General features: G+C 38.3%; 1 protein-coding gene across 3 annotated transcripts in view; it reads right to left on the bottom strand.

Moving 5' to 3' along the window:
- Window positions 1-23,231, bottom strand: part of ZNF236 (zinc finger protein 236) — a 191,491-nt gene that overhangs the window by 23,533 nt on the left and 144,727 nt on the right. For all 3 annotated transcript variants that reach the window (XM_054020455.1, XM_054020456.1, XM_054020457.1), the window contains exons 28-31: window positions 19,404-19,591; window positions 15,430-15,561; window positions 8,227-8,421; window positions 1,778-1,907 (exon numbers count right to left, since the gene is read on the bottom strand). In XM_054020455.1, coding sequence (XP_053876430.1) covers window positions 1,778-1,907; window positions 8,227-8,421; window positions 15,430-15,561; window positions 19,404-19,591 — 645 coding nt within the window. The remainder of the gene's footprint in view (window positions 1-1,777; window positions 1,908-8,226; window positions 8,422-15,429; window positions 15,562-19,403; window positions 19,592-23,231) is intronic.

The following is a 23,231-nucleotide window of genomic DNA, read 5'->3' as shown; positions in this document are numbered from 1 at the left end:
ATCTCCATCATTGGAGATTTTTAAGAAGTTAGACAAACACCAGTCAGGGATGGTCTAGATCAGTGGTTCCCAAACTGGGGTTCATGAACCCCTGGGGGTTCACGAAATGTTACAGGGGGTTCTCAGGAAAACATTCCCTAATGGCGGACAGAGCTGTCCCTAGGAACCCCAGACAGCACGGAGCCAGCAGCCTGGAACTTCAAGACTCCTTATAAGAAATGGAAAGGGAGGTGGATATTTTTTGCTGTTTTTAAAATTAAATAGGCAAGTAGTATTGTTTTTAAAATTATTATGAAGAGCAAGTTTAAGCTTTGTTGTAACGTGTGTTGTTTGCCTGGATTGCTCAAGACCTGAATGCATATGTAGGAGGAACTCTTTGAGTTGGCTTCTTAAATACCTTCATGCTGTTTCAAATCTGATACTCCTTGATGAAACATAGGAGCCTTGTCTTATAACACGCTTATTCAAAGTGATAGAAGCTACGGAAGTGAGATCTTGGAAGAGTGTTGCCATTTTCATAATGTAATAAAAATAATGTAATTATAAATAATAATTAATAATAGTGGTAATAAGCATGTCATAAAAACAAATTTTATACTTCCAAGATCACTGTTTTTATAATTTATACTCAGGTAAAGGTAAAGAAAATCCCTGGAAATATTCATTTTTAGGAGGGGGTTCGCGAGTCTCGACATTTTAGTGAAAGGGGTTCACAGGTTGTTAAAGTTTGGGAACCACTGGTCTAGATAATACTTAGTCCTGCCATGAGGGCAGGAGATTGGATTAGATGACCTCTCGAGGTCCCTTCCAGTCCTATGATTCTATGTAAATTAGACAATTTTACACAACATTTATTAAAGACAGCAGTGCCCAACCTTTTCAGCTTGAGGATCAAACATTATTTTAAAAAGGTTAAGAGACACAAACTACTGAGGGGCAGAGAATTGTTCCACTCCCTTACCAATACTCAGGCACCACAAAGGAGGGGGGGAAATAATTTAAAAATCCCATGTTGGGATCCTTCCACTATGAGAAAGCTCTGTGCTTTCTAGGGACTATCTCCTATACCTCTCTCCCTGCAGCAGAGGAGCCTGTAGAGGGCAAGGAGAAGATGGCTGAAGCCTGCACTCTGGCTATCCCTCAGGTGGTGCCATCATCTCTAGGGAACTACTGCCACTTGATCACCTAATGCAAATGAGAGACAGAGAATCGGGGAACTATAACTAGAGGTTGGTTCTCAGCTTCTCCCCCTTTTTCCCTTCTCCTTGGCTGCCCTGGGTATCTAGCTGTGTACAGGAAAGGCAACAGACAACCTGAGTCACAGGTTGGACATCACTGAATTAAAATAATTAGTGTAAGTATTTTCTTGGAAAATATAGTACAAGCTATATAATAGAAATCATGTACTTACTGCCTCTACATCTTGGAAAACAATCCATCACAGAGTAAGACACTAGTATTAAGTTTGAGGAAACAAGTAATCTTTGAATGACAATGGAGTATGATTCATAGGACTGAATTCATGTAGGCAGACAATGCCTACTTTGTGTGTGCACCACCACTGGTTGTTGTTTTTCTTTGCTTTTTGCTGTTTTCAGATATTAAGGGCTCTAGCTTTTTTCCAACAATCCTGAGACCTAGAAGCTTTTTTATTATTATTTATGAAAACTGATATTCTTATATATCCATATGAATCCAGGAGCAGCTTTAAGTAAAACATCAAATATCAGAAGATCCATAATAAAATCCCAAGAGCAGGCAACAATGTAGATATTACCTGTGTGGATGCGGCTATGCCTCTCCAGCTGACTTGGCTTAGCAAAAGCCTTTTCACAAGTATCACATTTAAACACTCGTGGCTTCTGGGAACTTAGTGAAGGTCCAGCCTGATGGGTTTGCATGTGCTCCTAATCAAAATATGGAAGAGGAAATGGCTTTATAAATTCATTTTTTAACAAACATGTTTATTTATATTTTTGGACCAATAGCAAAGGACTTTAGTCATCAACAGAAATAAGAGTGAGGAAGATAGAAGCTGATATTCTGTTCTTTTAAAATGGCAGAGGTCATTTTCTAAATGAAATCTGAGTAATGGTTGAGTGATGCAAGAAGATTTTCTTTGTCATTCCATGTAGTTTATATACTTTTGTTATCACACTTAACAGGCTAAACATTCATCTGGCATTTGAGAAGTCCTTTCCCACACCCAGAAGGCATATTTTTGAGCAAATGAGATTTAGCCTTCAACATTTGGTTCACTGTAGTTATTAATGGTGTTTATAATAGGTGTTTCTGAAATACACTGCAAATGGTGGAATTTTTTATTGCTTTGTGTGTTAACTGATCACTGAACATATGGGGTAATCTTGTACATATTAGACAGCTGAAGTAAAATAAAGCCATCCATTTGTGCGATACTATTCCTTGAAATTGTTTCTATGTTTTCTTTAACCAAATCGCTTTCCTCCTCACTGTTTACATCTAGAGCCCACAAAAAGGGTTTCTAACAGAAGCAGCTTCTGGGATTCTTGTAGTATTCGATATAATGTCAAATTCTGCCCACAGATATAAGCAAACAAAACTTTATAGGACACAATTTTCAACTATTCATTTTTTACGTATTTGATCCCGCGTGACTCATCCTTTTAATTCTTCCCTGATGCTGTATATGCACATTAAATAACATCAGGAATAACGAAACATCAGGGATGATTGATCATTTTGCACACCTGGAAGCTCTGGTTCCACAAATTACATAATCCACTAAATATGACAACAACTAACTCTACCCATGCAATGCTTAAGCTCCTGCTATAAAGAAAAAAAATTCATATTTGATAATTTTGTCTCTGTTAAATAGCATCTTCAGAACTTCTGGAGAATTATTAGGTCTTCTGCAGAATTTAGAGACAGCTGAAACTTGTTGCTTAACAACTACATCTATTTTGCCATGTCCATTCCATTCGGCCACCAGATGAATGCTTCCAAAACATTAAACTTGAATCATAACTTGCTAAAATGGGAAGAAGGATGTTGGCAAAATGGAGAGGTTCAGAGAAGAGCCACAAAAATGATTAGAGGTTTAGAAAACATGCCTTATAATGAATGACAGACTCAAGGAGCTTAATCAAACAGAAGATTAAGGAGTGACTTGATTACAGTCTATATGTACCTAAATGGAGAAAAAATATTTAATAATGGTATCTTCACAGTCTGGCAGACAAAAGTATAACACAATCCAATGGCTGGAAGTTGAAGCTAGACAAATTCAGACTGTAAATAAAGCATACATTTTTAACAGTGAGAGTAATCATTGGAGCAGTTTACTAACACTTTTAAAATCAAGATTGGATGTTTTTCTAAAATATATGCCTTGGAGATTATCTGGAGGATGTTTGGGCCTATGTTATGGTGCAGGTCAGACTAGATGATAACAATAGTACTTTTTGGCCTTGGAATTTACAAATCTATGAAATTAACATTCCTTGATTAAAACAGCTATATAACTGGGCTAAACCTTAGTCAATTGGGCAGGATGGACTAGTGAAGATGCTGTTTAGCAGAAAAAAAAAATTACACAAAACATTTTAAATGTCCAGCCCATCACATCTTAATTAGTCCCAACTCTGTGACTTCTGAGTAGTGAGCAGTAAGAATAAGAATGACTATTACAAAGATAACAAGGAGTCTGGTGGCACCTTAAAGACTAACCGATTTATTTGGGCATAAGCTTTTGTGGGTAAAAATCTCACTTCTTCAGATACATAGAGTGAAAGTTACAGATGCAGGCATCAGTATATAATACCTGCATCTGTAACTTTCACTCTATGCATCTGAAGAAGTGAGATTTTTACCCACGAAAGCTTGTGCCCAAATAAATCTGTTAGTCTTTAAGGTGCCACCAGACTCCTTGTTGTTTTTGTAGATACAGACTAACACGGCTACCCCCTGATTACTATTACAAAAATATAATCAGAAAAATATCTGTGTCATAAATATAAATAATCTCAAGTATTTTATCATAATGGGTTAGCCTCCCTGACAAAAACAGGCATTTCAAGGCTCTTCTGGTGTAGCAGGGAATTTCTACACTCAAGATGCTGATATTTACCTAACAGAATTGGAGGTGATCTCTTAAAAGAATTAGTTGCTTAGAGGTGATCTAAGATTTTCTTATATTCTCCCTTGTAAGCCTTTGTACCAAGATGGTCTGGGCCCCTTGCAGAGCTAGGCATCTGTCCCCACACTTCTGAGATGTCTCGCTCAAAAAAGTATGAGTTGGCTGTACTTCCATGGGTGAATAAATCCACTTGTGGTATCCCCAAAATTTTTTTGGTTTTTATTTGGAATACTATTTTGTTCGGGGCCCATTCTGAGGTCTCTCCCCTCCAGCAGCAAACCAGGTAACCTTTTGATGTGCAGGAATCTTATGAAAATCTATTGTATTGTATCTGCTGAATTGTTTCTAGTGTTTCATTTTCAGAGGCTAACTCCTTGCTTTTCCCTGGCTATGTATATTTGCTATTGTGGTGTTGCCTGATTGATTAGATGTCCCCCACCTCTTAGTTTTTCTGTTTTTAATTCCAAACATTTGAACACAAAGTCATGCTTAGTTTTTTTTCCCGTTCTGGCCAATATCCCTGGATTGAAAATTGTTGGACATAGGCTCCATAAACATATAGGCTAACATTGGCTTTGATCACCTTGCAATATGACCTTGCATGAGGCGACTATGTGCATTCTTCATTTCTTCCACCAAATGGAGGCAACTAATTTAATGACTACTGTTCCTCACTGTTTTACACTGAGGTCAAATGCTTGGAGTGGTCTTAAATACAGCCTTGCCCAGGCAGGATCCAAATACATGACACCAGCGGTAATAGACAATGTATCCTGGATTGCTGGGACTGGATGTCTTTGAATCTACAAGGTTTTATCTTGGAATTTAATTCCTGGGTTAGAACAATTATGTCCCAGACACATAGAGGGTATCTCTTTCCTAGGTAGTATATTCTCTGGAATTCGATTCAGTATACTTCAGGTTCATGATGTAACCATGTTCTTAGAGAACTATCTGGGCTCTCCGTGTTGCTATCTTTGAGATCTGACTCTTATCAGTATGTTGTCCAGAAATAGCTAACAGATGGGTGCCTGATGACCACCTCCCTATTGGCTTTGTGAAAATCCTTGGAGTTAACAGGTGAAATGGAAGTGTTCTAAACTGGAAGTGGTGTCTTATCTATATGTAAATAGAAAAACCTGCAATGGCAACCTCCAAACTTGCAGGTATATTTTTACCGGCTCTTACATGGGGAAATAGTCTCCTGAACAGAATGCAACTGTTAACATTTCCATTCTGAATCTGGATTTTTTCTTATTTGTTGTGATGTTTGTGGTCTAGTAACGCCCTCATTTTGGGATCTGTTTTTTACCATGGTAGTCATGGTAGAATCTTTCTGGTAATGGGACAGTTCTTTTGGCCCCAAGACAGAGAAAATACAGCTTTTTTTTTTTGGATAGTTTGATGTTTACCGGCATTGAGAGAGGGAATGATTATGAAAAAAAGCGATTGAAGTTTAAACTAATCGATGAGTGAACCCTCACTGCAGCACAGGATTTGTCTTGTTTGTTGAGGCTGTCAAACTGGATTGGAAGCAAAAGAAGACTGCTTCCCAGGACTTTTACTGACATGCAGTTCTTTTTTTGCCAGTCACCAGATGAGAAGGACCTCCAGTGTTTCTGTTCCAGGACCATCTTTCTATTGGTTACCATATTTCTTTTGGAATAGGTTGCTGAGAACAGGGCTAAAGAACTACTTCCAGTAGCTGGGACTCAACTCTTTCCCTATGGTTCTTAGAAGAATTTGACAGGGAATGTTTGTATTTTTCTATATTCTCTGCTATTTTCATACATGGACTTCAAGTATCCTTTCATCAGAAAACACAGGACCTGCTTTAAGTAGTTATTTGCTGTCCAGTGTCTGAGTCGTATTTGCATCCTAGCAACTGAGGGAGTTAGAGGCCACAGCCTCACAGGAAACTGTATTCAGGTGTGTTCTATGAAGGATGTGGTTACTGTAATCTCTCATTATGAAGAAACTTTACCTGGTTAAGGGATCTGCATAGGGTTGCTCTAGCACAGAAGTCGGCAACCTTTCAGAAGTGGTGTGCCGAGTCTTCATTTATTCACTCTAATTTAAGGTTTCGCGTGCCAATAATACATTTTAATGTTTTTTAGAAGGTCTCTTTCTATAAGTCTATAATATATAACTAAACTATTGTTGTATGTAAAGTAAATAAGGTTTTTAAAATGTTTAAGAAACTTCATTTAAAATTCAATTAAAATGCAGAGCCCCCCCGGACCAGTGGCCAGGACCCGGGCAGTGTGAGTGTCACTGAAAATTAGCTCACGTGCCGCCTTCGGCATGCGTGCCATAGGTTGCCTATGCCAGGTCTAGCAGGTCAAATGGTGTGTCACAGCTGCTTGCATCAAGACAGTGACAGATTCAAAACTCTGTGGCAAAGTGAGCTTTCAAAGAAGCCATCTCTGCATCTGCCTTTGAGGTCAGGGTCAGATTCCCCTTCAGACCAATAAAATTTTATAAAATCTCATTAGGTGTTTACAAATTCTCTTGGTTTTAAGTGAGACAGTGTCACCTAATTATATTCTCCAGATAATTTTGACATAGCAGGTTTGCTTCCCTTTACCTGGCTGAATACCCTGCATTACTGCACAGGGTAACAAAATAGGCAGGGGTTAATAGTCTTTCCTGCGTGTCTGGTACCTTCTTTTCAAGTTTGATGCAAAAAGAGCTGTTTTTTCTAGAAATAAGCCTGACAAGTAGTGCAATCTTAAATTTTTATTTCAAGGTTTCTTCCTTTTGACATTGCTCAGCTTTTTGTGAAGGTCCATGCCTTGTGTTTAAGAATGGAGTGCCTTTAAAAAAAAAAAGTTAAGCTAGTAAAAAGCCAGTTTCTCTTCCGCATCTACCTCCGAGGAAAAAATCTATTTAAATATGATTGTCTGACAATTTTTGCATGTTTGACAGCATGTCTGCCTGTTTCCCCAGGCTGGAGAGAACCCTCTTTAGTACTAAAGTAGGGACTGCATGAGTTTTGATAAAGTTATCTTAAAGAAGAGCTGTTCTTATAGAAGTGGAAGTATTGGTATTTACCTCAGTCTGAAGTGTAAAAAGATCATCTACATCAGAAGTGCAGCAATTTTGTAGATATAGCCTTCCTGATACCTGTAATGAATGCTCCATGCTTACGGCTGAAAAATTCTTGCTGTGCTAGAATTTTTCTGGAACATTCTTTATATGCCATGGTTTTATGAAAGTCATCTGTGGACCGAGAATAAGTCTGGCAGAGCTCACTCTTTGCCGAGGAAAGAAGGGGAGCTTCAGAGATAAATTTTTGCCTTTTAGGAGAGTATTTGTTACCTAGCCACATGCAGCAGCGAAAGGGAGTGACAAAAGAGCACTATGAGAACAATAATTAGAAAACTCCAAAGTAAAATAATGTTTACTCCTTCTTGTAAAGCCCAAATACTATGAGACTGCTCACTCTTTCCAGAAATTCTGAAAAAACACTAAGACGATAGTAACAAAATAAGGAAGTTAAAAAAAAAAAAAAAAACACTTTGGAAAGCAGGAGCCTTCATACTTGCTATCTGCCCTGATGCAGAAGGCAGAACAACTGGAAGTCAAATGGACCTGGGTACTAAGCCACAAGCCTCACCGGTCTCCATATTCTGCAAAGAGAGGAGACACCCAGAAGTCAGGACTAATGGAGATGGTCTGAATTAGATTTGCAGAATTAAAGTTAATTTCTGTTTCAGTACATTTCACCTACAGAGTTAAACACCATTAGAAAACTGAAATATTGAATTAATAGTCTCTTTGAAAATGCAAAACAATATAATTCCCCACAAATATATTTGTTTTGGTATTTTTAATAATTCTAGAGGCACTATTATTTACATGCCAGAGTAGTGTCTTTTTAAGTATTTCAGTAGAGATCTGCAGTACAAAAAGATATATCTATTGCTACAGAGAGAGAGAGATTTTTGCACAGAAAAGCTTATGTGATGCATGTCTTGCACCCTAATACCAAAAAGGAAAGATTAAGCATATGACAAGTATCTTTAATTCATTTACATGACTAAAAATCTAGAGCAAAAGAATGAGTGAACATATTAACCGGGAATTAAGTTATTACCAAGTACCTTGAGATGTGTTGCTCGTTTGAAGGCTTTATTGCAAACATGGCACACATGAATTCTCTCCTTGCCATGAACCTCTTTACTGTGGTGCATTAACATCGTGGCTGAAGAAAAGGTCTGACTACATTCAAAACATTGGTGTACACGGCCCTCTTTTTCTTGATTACCCTTAGTCAGGTTAGAAGAAACCTCAGCCACCTGTAAAAATTTATAAAACATGATTATACATTCAAAATTGGAGGAGGACACTCAAAAACCAACAGAATTATTTTTCTTGTTATGTACTCTAGTCTGATCAATGTATTTTCAAAGGAATCAGATGAGCTGGGCACCAAATACCAATAAAAAGAAAAGAACGAGATTAGGGGGAAATATAAATTTGTGTTTGGTCATTCCTCCTATGCCTCTGGCAATTTTTTTAAACGGAAGATTCACTAGATACATGCAATATCTGAAAATAAACAGACAATAGATTGTGGTATTGAGGGTACATGGTGTGCATGCAGTCAAGTCTATGGAGATCTAATTCAGAGATAGGTAGAAGAGATTTTAAAATCACATATTTCAGTACTGGAAAGAAAAAGGGCAAAGTAGATAATTGCTGCTTCTTAAGTTGTCACTAAAACCTTCCAAAATATATAAATTGTCTTACAGGATAATTTCCTTTGACTTATGTCCCTATCAATCCATCACTGTGGACTCCCTCTCGGTGTGCAGAGACTAGAGGGAGTTCAAGCATTGTGCCCGAAAGGTCCAGGTTTATACCCTAACTACTTGGTGTCCCACCAGGAGAGTACTTTCAAAGCCAGAAACAATAACTCAGATTAAATATTTAATTGTGAATCATCTTTTTTGTGAACTACTGTATGTACACAAACTATCCTTGAAAGAGTGTAGGAAAAAATAAGATATAGTCAACTGCTAGCCTTGGGAGAGTCCTTATTGAAAGAGACATTAATCAAAAATATCGGGTAAGAGATTTTCCATTCCTCATGCTGTCCTATTCCCCCAACCTTCCCCAATCTATTTCTCACTAGGGAAGATAGTGAGAAGTAAGACTTATCAAGAGTGCAGGGGTAGTAATTGAGAGAGAGAGAGAATGTCAGAAATAACGTAGATTTTGGTGAAACGAAGTCTAATGAGTGGCCATTCTGGCAAGTGGGAGAGTTGATCCATAGTTCAAGATCACAACAGGCAAAGAGGTGATCGGGTCAGGTGATGGATGAAATGGGATATCAACAAATGGGGTATTTGGGGAAGGATTGGGGCAGCAGACGAGAGCTATAAGTAACTGAAGGAAGAATGAAGTCTGATGAATTCTACTTGAAAGAGCAGTGGGAGAGAATCGAGAGAGAGTCTACAGGAAGAGGAGGAATCTGACACCCTCTGTATCGTTCTTTGGGTAGGATATACAGTGTGGAGAGAGAGAATTGATATCTCCATATTAGAACACAACTTCAATGGTCAGGGATGTGGGGAGTAGGAAGTGGACAGGACTGTGGTATTCTTTTGTAGAGGAGTGAAAAAAGGAAGAGAAAAATAGTGGTCTTAATAATGAAATTGGGAACGTATGGGACCCTGAGGGACAGGAAGGGTGACAGAGCAAGATGTGATTGGTGAGGAATAAAGGGCGATGTAGACGGGGCAAGGTTGGGTTAGATGTTACTCGATGCAAAAAGAGTGGCATTATGGGATGATGGCAGCAGCGAGATGTAGAATGTCATGGAGCTCCAAGGAGGCTATGAGGTGAACCTGGCAATGAGTGAAGGGAGAAAAAAGAATAGAAAGAGAAATTGTGATGTAGGGTAGTGAGACGGAAGATAGGGCGGAACAAGAGGGTGTCCGGAACAAAGTAATGGAGGACAACTATGATGAGCATGGTTGCTAGAAGTCAAAAATCAAATAAGTAGTGAAGCAATTAAAAATGTGTGTGTGGAGGGGAAAAAAAAAAACATATGAACTGCAGAAAAGTTAGAGCAATGAAATTCACTGTATCAATCAATTGGGGTAATGAATTCATGCAAAAATTATTAGGTGACAATTTATTATGAAGAAAATTGAGGGCAATGAAACAGTTACAAATATGGAAAATCAAGTGATCAAATGATGAATCAATCATCATGAATCATGCAGAGAATGAGACGATCAAAGGGATAATGAAGTGCTCAATCACTCAAAGAGCAGCCCACTAAATGATGAATTCATTAAGACACAGCTGAGAGGGCATCTTCAGAGACTGTTAGTATCTAAAATTTTCACCATTGAAAGATGGCATGACACCATTCAGGAGGATAAGGAAGCTGTAGAGATATGCTCCTCAGGTCCTTCAATCCTGTCCCCTGAACTCTTCAGAGATAGGAAAGATGGCAGCAGTAGTCTATTAACTCTGGATTTTTCCACACACACCTTTCCCCAACCCTGTACAAATCTATTGTTCCCGGTGAAACAGATTTTAATGGAAGATCTTGGGCAGAGAGAGAGAGAAAAGCAGATACCTGGTGTAGATGGGCCCAGGCCATTGACAACCTTGAAGATTAGGATCTCAACCTGTAAACTATTCTAGTTTTCACCCATATCTCCTTATTTGGCAGTTTACTATTTTGCTCTATACAGATTTCTGTAAGATTTGATTATCTCTTCAAATTAACAATGAAATGGAACAGTCTTTTCTGCCTAGAACTGAAAGATAAGCATTACTCTCACTTTTTCCTCTTCTTTTTGTAAAAGTGTATGACAAGAGGATTAATAACACTACTACTCACTGACACAAAACTGAAAGTTATTTTTGGCTGTGGTCCAGCCTCTTGATGCTCATTTTTTGGTTACTTTAAAAAAAAAAAATGTTTCTCGAGGCAAGGAGAGAACATCTTCTTGGATGAATAAGACATTAGCCCCAAGTCCAAGCTTTATATTCATCTCAGAACAAGAGGTGAAATCCAAATGGCATAGTACTCCTTCATACCTTTTAGTCTAAAAACAATGCTTTCTCAACTGCTTGAGAGCGGTAATGGTTGGGGACAGCCTACTTGTTAAACAGCATTTTTTACTGAGTGGTTTCTGAAAGCTTAGGAAAATGGAGGAAGCTATTTCCCAAAACGAGGGGGAAAAGTCAAGAAGGATAAACAAAGGGAAGTGTCCCTGCTACTTTATGAGGAATTAAAAGAGGAAAGCTTCAGGAGAACCTGAATTGCTGTATCTAGCTACTGATGGGAGGCAGAGCTAGCAGAAAGGAGAGTACTTTGGGCTTAAGCCAAAAGTTTACTGCCAAAGCATTCAATCTTCCTACAATCTTTGCACACAAGGGGAAGTTCCACAATAATTGATTGATGGAAGAGTTATACAAAATTTACTTTTCTGCATAGATACTTGAAAAAATGTGGGTAAATGACACCAGGTGATACCAGTGGACCAATGGCAAGTCCAATGAGAGTGGGAGGGAGGAAGGCCAGATTGTATGAGACATAACAGAGTCCAAATATTGTACCATAGTTCTAGACAACACAAAAGCAGAATTGGGTAGGTGGTTTTGAACAACAGCTTTCCTCTATGTTATCTGGGATACTACAGCCTAGATCACCCTTCTTAATGATCTGCTATTTTAAAGCAATTAATAATTTAAGTGGAGACCGTTGCATGTAATCCTTCCCTTGCGTAACCTCAAAGGAGAGTCAATTAGCATTTCTACTGTAATCATACTATAACTGTGAGAAATTCAATACCCAATACAAATTTCCTTATCAATTTAAAATATTTCAGTGTAGTTCTTTTATTACTAACAAGTACATAAGTGTTTTTAGAGCTTTGAAAGAACCTTGATGGCCAAATGTAAAGGCCAGACTCAGTTTGTTTAGTCTGTAGAAGAAATTCTAGATTGAAACTGAATCTGTTAAACCAAAGTAAAAGGTGCTAACCTATGTCTAGACTAAAGAAGAGGTCGATATTAGGTCTGGGTTAGCTAAAACATTTTAAATAATCGGGGCCTAAACTCAACCACTGAAGTTTCCTCATCTAGACAAAGCCACAAACCCTATTTTTCACATATAAGGGGAGATGATGTGCATCAGAATAAACATTTTCTGTGATGTTTTCTGGACAATAACCCCTCAATTTTGCAAACATTTACTCACATGCTTAACATTAAGCCCATAAGTTGTATCACTAATACCTGTGGGACTACTCAAGTGCTTAAAATTAAGCAAGTGCGTAAGTACTTTATTCTATTTAAAAAAAAAAAAAAAAGATTGCACCAAAGCTAACTACAGTATGAAAAGCGTGTTCTCTGTCCAGTTTCTTAAATGCAGGTAGTCTATTCCCCAAATGGTAAGATGATTTTTAAGATTTCTTAAGTGTATAGCAGGCAAGGACAGTTTGCAAGGGAGAAAAAGTTAGTTGCCTTTTATAAAGTAACCAAGGAGATTCAGGTTTATCAATGAAGAATAAAAACTGATAATTATGAATATTAGGAAAATTAATGTGTCATCTATTTGATAACAATATCCATCTATTTGTCTATTTTTACCTAACAGATTTTTTCCCAAAGGTCTCTGGCTTGCATGATTTATACAAGAAATAACTAATTTAGTGAGAGTGATTTCCCCCCCAAACACACACACTATTTAATACATGAGTTTCTGCAAGAGACTAATGCTCTTTGTAGAAAGAACTGAAAGGAAAGGGTGAGAATATATTTAGTGTGACTGTATTTGTGATGTAACCATTTTCTGAAGTGCAATATGATCCACTAAAAAAAGTTATAGGGCTAGCATGTGTGTGTTTTACAGATCATGAGCCAGAGATACTTGTACCAGATGGAGCTTCATTTCAATGTATCTGTAGTTAGTGCACATAATTAAAATGGACAGACAAAAAACCAAAGTCCTCCATCTTAAAGTATAGCATAGCTAGAAATGGAAGCACAGTATTTTATTAGATAGAATGTACTTTTAATAAAGCATCTGAACTGGTAATCTAAAAAGCTCTTAACCAACTCAATGGCTATGAGCAATAAGGGTAGTAAGAGGGAATGACCCTGTCATACTTCAAAATAAGGAGGAGGAGAGTAAGGCCTCACTTAGAAGAATTCAGTAAAAAGGCATTTATGTAATAGAAATGGATTTTTAACTTTGACCAATACATGCCTTTATGTTCTGGAAAAGAAAGAACACTGGTGATTAGATATTTTGTATATATTCAATGGCAATTCCGAGCATACATGTGTACCAGATGCGTGAAGGTGCATAAAGGTCTGGTGTAGTCTGTTTCTATTCTTTCTTTAGCAAAGACCACAAAGCTGAGTTAGAAAGTGACGCACTTTTTACCAAACAAAATTCACAATTTTTGAAAGGATTTGGAAATGAGGGCACGACATGCTATAAACCTGTAGACTGTGCAAGTCACAGGATCTTTTCCATTTCTTTTATTTCTTCAGCACAAGTAAAATTTTCAAAAGTTTTAGTGACATAGAAGTCGAAAGCCCATTTTCAAAAGGGATTTAGGCACTTAGGAGCCTACAAGTGAAATGGTTAGAAGTGCCTAAGTCCAATTAAAATTCATTTGGATTTAAGTGCCAAAGTTACTTAGGCATTTTAAAAAATGTTGCCCCACATTTTTTTTAAGGAAATAACTTGAGGCTGCTTAAGAACTTATTTAAAAAATCAGTAATTTCTAGAATGAGATAATTGACTCAAACATGACACAGAATATATTAATGTATATGAAATTATTTAGGATAGTCATTGGCTAAAGAAGATTTATAGAATTTCAATAAGAATTAAACTAAAAAACAGAAATGGTAGATTAAGTTTATTAAGTCAAGTGCAATGTAAAGCACATTGAAAAGAATAGTTTAAACTGCAAATATACACTAATGGGTCCTAAATTAGTTGTAACCTCACAGAAAAAGATTGAAGTGTGGGCAGCAATACCAAGATGTCAGCAATGGTTAAATAAAAACAAACAAACATGATGCTACTGTAACCTGTATGAAAAGGGAAATAGGGAAAAGTATTATACACAACAGGCAAATTGCTGTTACAATGTGACTTTTACTAGCGTGTTCATATTGGTCACCTCATCTCAGAAGAGACATGGTAAGAGAAAAGGGCAGTGAAAGTTATTTGACACACTGTGATGACGGAAATCATGCATATATTGAAAAGGCTAGGATTAGTTTGAAAAGAAGAAGAGTAAAAGGAGATATATATTTGTATTTTTAAAGCATACATTTTTAAAACAGAATTTTGGACACTAGAAATATTCAAAATCAAATTTAGACCATAATTTATTCACCTTGCAGCAGTGATTATGCATGGAACTGCAGAAACTACATGCATAAATTATGTTTCTTGTTACCTGCAATATTAAAAATCTAAGTCTATATGAATTCTAAGACAAAAGCAATGACAACATGGAAGTTATGGATGAGAATACAAAACAGTTATTCATAGTCAGTACGTTACAGGGATGTTGTAATTCTCCCCAAACCGATCATTATAAAGCCAGGAAATTAAGAGTTAAGATTAAACTTAATGTTATGAATCGGCAATGCACAAATACTAAACCTTAACTTGCCCTGTACTGATGCCATACAATTATCACACTATTATGAGTAAGGTATTTTCATGGTTGAGGTTCCATATACGATTAAATTCATTTTCAAATATTATATTTTTTCTTTTTCCCCCTCCTTATTGTAATTTGATACAGAACTGATAGAAAACTTGCTATTAATCTTTTAAAAATTCTTCAAATGTAATCCATGCACAAGATTTAAGCAAGTTTCAACTACATGCAAAGTCTGGAGCGTCTGCATTATTCTGTAATTAAAATTACTGAGGAGGTTGGAGGGGGAAGAACTGGGAGGGGGGGAAGAGCTTGGAGTGCCATCTTTCTTTAAGGACCCATTTTAAAGCCTGAACTAGTTAATAGATTTAATTGGAAATTCTCATAAAATTTATTCTATACTCAAAAAGTGCTGTACTTATCCAGAAGATATCAGGTATTTTTTCATAGTTAACAAAGAGCCTGAATCCCTGCTTTAAGTGCAAAATCAACACAGTCTTAACTATAAAGCTACAGCCTCCATAATAAGGTACTTTAAGATAAAGTTAAAAAATTATATGAAACTCTGCTTCGGAACGAACAGATCATTTTCATATCTAAAGTCATGGTTTTATACATAAAAGTACACAAATAAATTACATCTACCTGATATGTTATTTCATCAGAGTTTGTAGATGCTGAATGTGGCGTATGGCTCACCAGTATGACTTGTTGTGAGCCCGAACCGCTTTGGCTGGAGAGACTAGAATCTGTGAGTAAAGCAGGGAATTGCTGACCCTATCAAAATAAAATTATTCAAGTGATTGTATTTACGGCACAGTCAACTGTCATAATTAACCAGTAATCCTAAAAGAATTATAAAATGGGGTTAAATAGAAACTCCTTTTATCATTCAAGACTACTCTTTAAAAAGATTACTTCAAACATCAGTCTGAACAAATCTTATAAGCATATCAACTCTGCTAAATCCACATATCTTAAAGTGTCACAAAGTGTCATCTGAAATTAAACCACAATGTATTACTGCCACCTCCACATAGTAGGAAGTCACCGGACCAATGGTATAACACGTTATATCATTATATATTTTGATATACCATTTGCATGGTATATCATGCCAGATATACATTTATAAGCGGTTTGGGAAGCCCACCATTTTTATTTTTCCAACTCAAGATAAATATTTTTCATGCAAAACTGAAGAGATTGGGGGATAACAGGGAATGTAGTCACCTCCACAGACTTTGTTTCACTATATGTGTGTGTGTAAATACACCCCTCCCCACCAATCCACGGAAAATAAATAAGCAAACAACTTAGTCCTAGTTCAGCAAAGACAGAAGCCAGCAGTGGTTTTCACATATTAAGATTGAAGGGAAATGTCAATCACAGGGGAGCTGGCTGTACATTTGGCCTATGTACAATACCTAAATGTAGTTAGTGATATTAATGTCTAACTTTCAAGGACAAAAATGTAATTCAGCTAAAAATTATATGTAGAGGTAAGTTATTGCTAAATATGCAAATGGTTCTGCTTTGCTACCAACCACTGAAGTCCTTTTTAATGTGAAGCAATAGAGATTTTTTCTTCATACTACTTGCTAATGAACCTTTAGCTCTATTGACATATTGGAAAGGTTCCTAAACCGTGGCTCATGAACCACGTGCAGATAGTGTCGGAGAGCCAGGTGGTCACATAGTGCTGGCGTGCATTATTTTTTCCAGCTGCTAATTTATTTTAAAAAGACAATTACCAACTATAATAAATACTCTCCCATTATTTTCCACAAAAGAAACAGGTGTATTGACACAGAAATTATGTGGTCACAAATGGATGGCAGCAGGTTCACAAGACAACATACTAAAAGTCTGGTACACTCTACAAAATATTTTGGAGGCCTGGACCTAAAGTCACTGATTATTATGCACCAGCATTTTCAAGATGAAAATTAATATCTTATTTAAGGCTCTATAGGTTTATTCACATTCACAAATACTTGCTCCTAGAGGAAGGTACCACTGTGAACCTTTACATAATGTGTATTCCATCACTATCTCACACTGGGGTTTCTCTTATTAATTTTCCTAACTGGACATGAAATGGAAGAGGTCACTGGGACTTACTGTTAAAATTTCTAAAATGTGCTCTTGTATTGTGACTAATTTGTCTAATTTTGATTAAGTAGAAATCACTATTACAAACCCAGTGAACTTTCTCTTGTATTGCAGTGTTACAAAGTAGATAGGAGCAAGGAGCAGAGTTACATATCCTACAACACATGGAAAGAACAGTTTCTTGCCTTACAACAACTGAGACTCTTTGACATGATGTAGACAGTGTCAATCTCACTGTAGGTGTGCATGCACCTGACATACACCAGACCAGATTATACTCGTTATGAGGGTTGCACAGGCATCCTTGTGCTCCCATCTGAGGGATAAATGGTGCAGGGGTCATGATGCTTCCTCAATTCCTTTGCAATTCAAAACTCACATTGCAGACTGCTCTGAAAAATGGGGATGGAGGGTTGATCATGGGACCACACTGATTACAGCATCTCAAAGAACCAGTTACTGTAAGGAAGGTAAGCATTCTTTTCTCTTCAAGTACAATGTGTGTACACTGTAAGTGACTAGCAAGCAGTCTCCTCCTCGGATGGTGGGAGTAAGAAGCCACAGCTGTACCAATCAAAAGCTATATCTACACTTACGATGGTGTGTAAAGGAGACACTTTACACTCCCACCTAGCATGGGTATAAGTAGCAGCATAGATGGCAATGCATAGCTTAGGTGAGCAGAGTGCCCTACCTATACAGCCAAGATATATAGCCTACACAACTCTGTACTTGCCCAAGCAGTGCTTCCTATGTCTGCACTGCTATTTTTAGTGTCCCATTGTCTCAGCCTTTCCCCACCACCTCTTCATATAATTTTTAGCTGAATTACATTTTTTGTCCTTGAAAGTTAGACGTTAATATCACTGACTACATACTGCTGCTGGAGCCTCTCACTGTCATGTGTAGCTATACGCTGCAATGTCAGGTGTGAACAGAGCCTGCCTTTCACTGCAGCATGTAGCTACACATGTAGTACCTGTATTCTACACACTGCCCTAAGTGTAGATGTAGCCAAAGATTGCAATCCCACTTTTGGTGTCTGCCCTGGCTATCATGTCAAGTGCATATTTTTAAGAAGATCAGAGTTACTCCACGTATTGCTTTGAAAATCTCTGAGATCAGCACATTTCTGAAGCAGTCCAATGATGTTGCCTGTGCTGTGTTCAGCAGTGCTCCTTCTTGTTTAGCAAGACAAGCTCACTGACTAGCTGGTAACAAACGGAAATGCACTCTGTGATCGGCTTTGAGAGTCTCTGGGAAGATATTGCTTTAGTACCTGGAATGCATGTACCCATAATAAAGATAAGGATCCATCATGACCTAGAATGCACAGTGTGTTCAGAACAAAGATAAGGGGCACGCCATGGTACCAGGAAATCAAGATAAAAAGCTAATTGGTTGAACTAGTTTCAAATGAGGAATATGGTTCCTTTTACTGGTAATCAAGTAGGTTATAAAAAGATCGCTTTAGAAGTAGAACTTTGGAGAGCACACCTTCCATATAAGGTGAATGTAACACTGCTGTACAGGACGGCTCTTTTTTGAAGACTGGTGTCATATAGAACCTTTTTCCTATACCATATTAATAAATTTGACTGACATTGGTTATTTAGGCTCTTGACCAACTGACCATACAATTTATCAAAAATGGCATTATCTACAATGTCAAAAGTTTTGATAGGTTCAATGCTGCAGTTGGTGACAAGCGTAGATATTGTCAGTGCCAGCTTGCTTGGTGCAGTCTTCTTTGCTGTCATCTTGGCATTACCTGCCTGCTTGATGGAGCTCTGGATGGTGCAAATTTGAACAGTATGGGGGTACTCGAGCCTAGATCTTCTAAGTCTCATGTCACTCTCAGACTGTTCTAAGAGATGGAGCTTCAGGCTCACATCTCTTGACCTTTAAGATGAGTAGAGAATGAAAGGCAAACCAAGCACCTGCTGCTTGGATGAATTATACACCTCAAAAACAGACAACTGCTGTGTCCATCTTTAAAAAAAATTAGTCTGTCAAAGGAAGGACAAGGCTTGAAGTCTACAGGTTTTGACTCCACGGTCTTGAGGTCTTTGTATAGAAGGGTATGTCTTGCGGGGAGGAGGGGGAATGGGGAGAAAGTGTCGTATAAGGAGATCAAATCAAAGAAATTCAATCTGGACAGGGATATGCAGTTGAAAATTAAAGAACTTAAAGCTGTTCTAAAGAATGGTTCCATTTTGCTGCCACAGGCAGTAAGAGGAAACTCAGGGAGGGTCATGGGAACTCCGGCCTTCATGCCTTCCCACGGGAGCATGAGGCGGCATAAGCTGCAGCTCCACGTAAGAAATTTTGTAACGGTTCTAGGCAACGACGTGCACACTGTTAGCAGCAAAAATATTAATTACATCTTCATCTACTGTGCATAAGTGGTAAAAATTACTTTCTGAAAAAACATTCAGATACTCCAGTCCCTTGAGATTGTACTATTACTCTACCAGAAGAACAGAGCAGTAAATTGCACTAACCTGTGAAGTGATATTAAGTGTAACTGAATCAAGACCACTAGATAACATGCCCTGAGTATCAGCCAAGGTCAAGGTAACACTACCATCTCCTCCAACTCCTGACGAAGACATTACTAAGTTCTGAGCAGAAACTGTGGATTGAGACATGGGTGGTGTTGAAGGAAGATTTCCACTTGACGTATTAAGTTCTGCAAAAAATAAAGTATGCACAACATTAAAAAAGGAAACATAAGCATCAATCCTAACTACAGGGCTACTTTATTTTAGGTGAATAACTTAGGTGATAATTTCTTGCTTGCTAATTCTTTACTAAGACTTGGTGGCACTACTGCAGATCTTTCTCCTCTTTTAGTCAAACAGGTGGCAAACAATGGGAAAAACAATTTGTTGTATGTGTGAGTCTTGCACTGTGCTGCATGGACATGGGTCCATTACAAGCAGTATAACTGAAGACAAGTTTTCATTGATAGGTAAAACACTATAGAACACCCTACCACAGGAGATTAGAATGTGTCTTCATCTGATCACCTTCAGAACTCAGAAGAAAAAAAATCACCTTTTTCAAAAGTCTACTTACACCAGAAGCCAAGATGACAACAAAATTTAAAGAAACCCAAAGAAAGAAAATTCCACCCCAAAACAAAAACCAGTAAAAGTGACCAAACATTAGGATAGCAAGAGCAGAGCCAGATCTTATTTTACTGTATAAAAGGCTCAGATATTATGGTGAGATGTGTCCACTCTAATATAAAAATAAGAAAATAATAATAATAATGTAATTCTGTAAACAGATTAGTTAATGCATCTGTTTGCAGAACAGGGCCCCAAAAATATAAACCTACATTAGAACACATTATAGTATATGAAAATAATAGAAATTTAGTGGCTTGAAATAGCCACCAGGTAGTTCCAACAGCATCTATATAAACAAGCTGCCTAGTCATGAAACAGTTTATTCTGAATCTGAAATAACTGAGGATATGAGAAAGTCATCCTCAAGGTTGAAAACATTCTATTGGCTGCCACCTGCCTGAACAGTATGAGGCACGTACTACTTATTAGTCTGCAGTGCACAGAATTATGTTTTAATACCTACTATTGTTAAGAGAAAGATTACTTTGTTCATGAAGTTTTAGACCTTCGATTTATTGAGAAAGTTCAGCCCTGTATGGTATAGACTTTTATCCTGATGTAACACCAATGAACACTCTATGACAGAGAGTTCAGAAAATACTGGAATAATCTAAAAGCTGCACTGCCCTCCATCTAAATCTAATGAATTCATTTACAACTATTCAGAGCCAGTTCAGACACTAATGCAAAAGGAGATGTTACTTACCTTGTATAATGAGCCCCCCCACAATGGGGGACTCCACTGGAGGTGTGCACATGCCCCTTGCACATTTGATTGGAGATTTTCAGCAGCAGTGGCTCCTTCAGTGCATGTATGCACCTTAGCCATCTTCGTGCCCTGTACTGAGGATACATACTTAGGACTGTGATTGACGAACTATCCTCAAGTTCTTTTCTACCACAGAAGAGACTCTGCAGCTGAGGGTAAAGGAGGGCGGGAAGTCGAGCACCCATAGGGAGACATCTTGAAGAACTCCAGTTACTGTACAAAGTAACTTCTCCTTTTTCTTCGACTAGTATCCCCATGCATGCTCTACTTGAGGTGACTCTCGAGCAGTACCCTCTGAAGGAGATGGGCACTTTAGAACCCAGCCTGGTTCTGTTTGTAGACTGCAGAATGTAGCATCTGTTCTAGAAGCATGTACCAAGGCCTAATGTGTTGAGAAAGTATGCCCATGTAGCAGCTTTGTAGATTTCTACAACAGGAACATCTTTCAGTATGGTAACGGACATAGATAGAAATTTAGTAAAGTAGGCTATTACCATAGTCGGACAATGCCCATTAGCAGCTGCATATCAGAAGAGGATGAAAATGGAAACCTATTTAGAAAGTAACTGGGAGGACACTACTGTTCATTTAGGCTCTGTCTGTATAAGATATGCATAGTCTCAGCCCTGGTCTACACTACAGTGAGGTCGACAAACTGGTTTATGTCAACCTAACTATGTAAGTGTACAAACTACAGCCTTGCTCCCACTGATGTAAGTGCCCTACTACACCAACATCATAACTCCACTTCCACGACTGTTGGATGTTATTCTTGTCGATTTCATGTCTCCATGTCCCAGCTGGGCTGCTGCCCAGGCTCCCCACACAGAGCCAAGCTGCCCCCAGAGACTGGGCTCCCCATTCCACACCAGGAGCCCGGGTGCTGCTCTGGCTCCCAGATGGGAATCCAGCTGCGCCTAGGCTCCCTGCTGGGAGCCTGGGGGGCTGCCCCGCTCCCATTGGGGAGTGGGGAGGCAAGAGCCTGGGCAGCTTCCCTGCTTCTGGCAGGGAGGCGAGAGCCCAGGCAGGGCCACCAGGCTCCCAGCAGGGAGCAGGGAACCAAGAGTGTGTGGGGGAGGACAGCTGGTGGTGAGCGGGGAGCCAGGAGCCTGTGGGGCAGCCAGGCTCCTGGTGGCAAGCAGTGAGCAAAACTGAGAGCCCAGGCTCTCAGCTCCCCAGACTGCCCCCTTAGGTCGATGGAAGAACTCCTGTTGAGGATGTGCACCACTGACCGGAGAGTAGTATGGACCTGAACCACTGCAGTAATTATGTAAGATGTCTATGGAAAACTTATGATTTGCTGAATATGATTATCCTATTTGTATGTATGCATCATTTTTGTATCTGAAGTTATGAATATTAACTATGTACCTGTATTTCAAATGTTTGCTCCTGTGGTAGCACCAAAAGTTATTTAGTCAGCACATTGTGAAGGAACTATCCAAGTTGAATGGCCCATCAAAGAACCCTTAACTCACAATGAACCATGGAAGATGCCTATTTACTTAATAGACTTTCCTGTGAACATTCTAACTAGAGTAGGAGTAATGGCCTCTGCTATGACTAAGCAAAGCAGGCATGGCCATGTGACTCCAAACTCCATCTTGTTACCTGTATTTTTCCACAAACTGGACTGAGGGCTTTGTTTGAAACAATGGATTTCCCTCCACATGGCAGAAGCTATAAAAGGCCCTGGAGACATCTCCATTTTGTCTTTTTCCTAGTCTAACCTCTGAACTATGGATTTATACTCACAGGAGCATTCTAACAAAAGGACTGAGGACCTTCCAATGATTTGGAAGCAACCAGAGACTTGACTTAAGACAGCACTTTATTCCATCACTGCTACAAGCCTGATCCAAGAACCTTGTAATTACTGTAGGTATCCTTTAACCACTTTTAACTCTCACCTTTCTTTCTTTCTTTTATAAATAAACCTTTAGATATTAGATACTAAAGGACTGGCAACAGCATGATTACTGAGTAAGTTATATATTGACCTAGGTCAATGTGGCTGGGCCTTTGGGATCAGAAGAACCCTTTGATTGATGAAATTGGTTTTAAATAACCACTCATCATTAAGTCTAGTCTTTTTGGTGGTGATACAAGGACTGGAACACCTAAGGAGACTGCTTTTCTGACTTCTTGTTAGCCAGTGTGGTGAAACATCAGTTTACTTCTGTTACTGGTCTAGTATATCTTGTGGAATAATAACCACCAATTTTGGGGTGTGTTTGCCCTATTTCTCAACAGTTTGTCCTGAATTTGGTATTATCAGTTGTGACCCACTGGGGCATGGTTACAAGCGGTATTTGTCAAAAAAACATTTTCATGGAAAGATTTAGAAGCGTACAACAAGCTAATGGCACTAAGGGAGATTTCATTAAAAAATTAAAAACTAAGTTCAAACCCCATGTTCACACTTA

The sequence above is a fragment of the Malaclemys terrapin genome, chromosome 2 (assembly GCF_027887155.1).
Source record: "Malaclemys terrapin pileata isolate rMalTer1 chromosome 2, rMalTer1.hap1, whole genome shotgun sequence".
NCBI classification, from domain to species: domain Eukaryota; kingdom Metazoa; phylum Chordata; order Testudines; family Emydidae; genus Malaclemys; species Malaclemys terrapin.
Note: the sequence above shows the minus strand (reverse complement) of the source record. Positions and strands in the feature narration are given on the sequence as shown.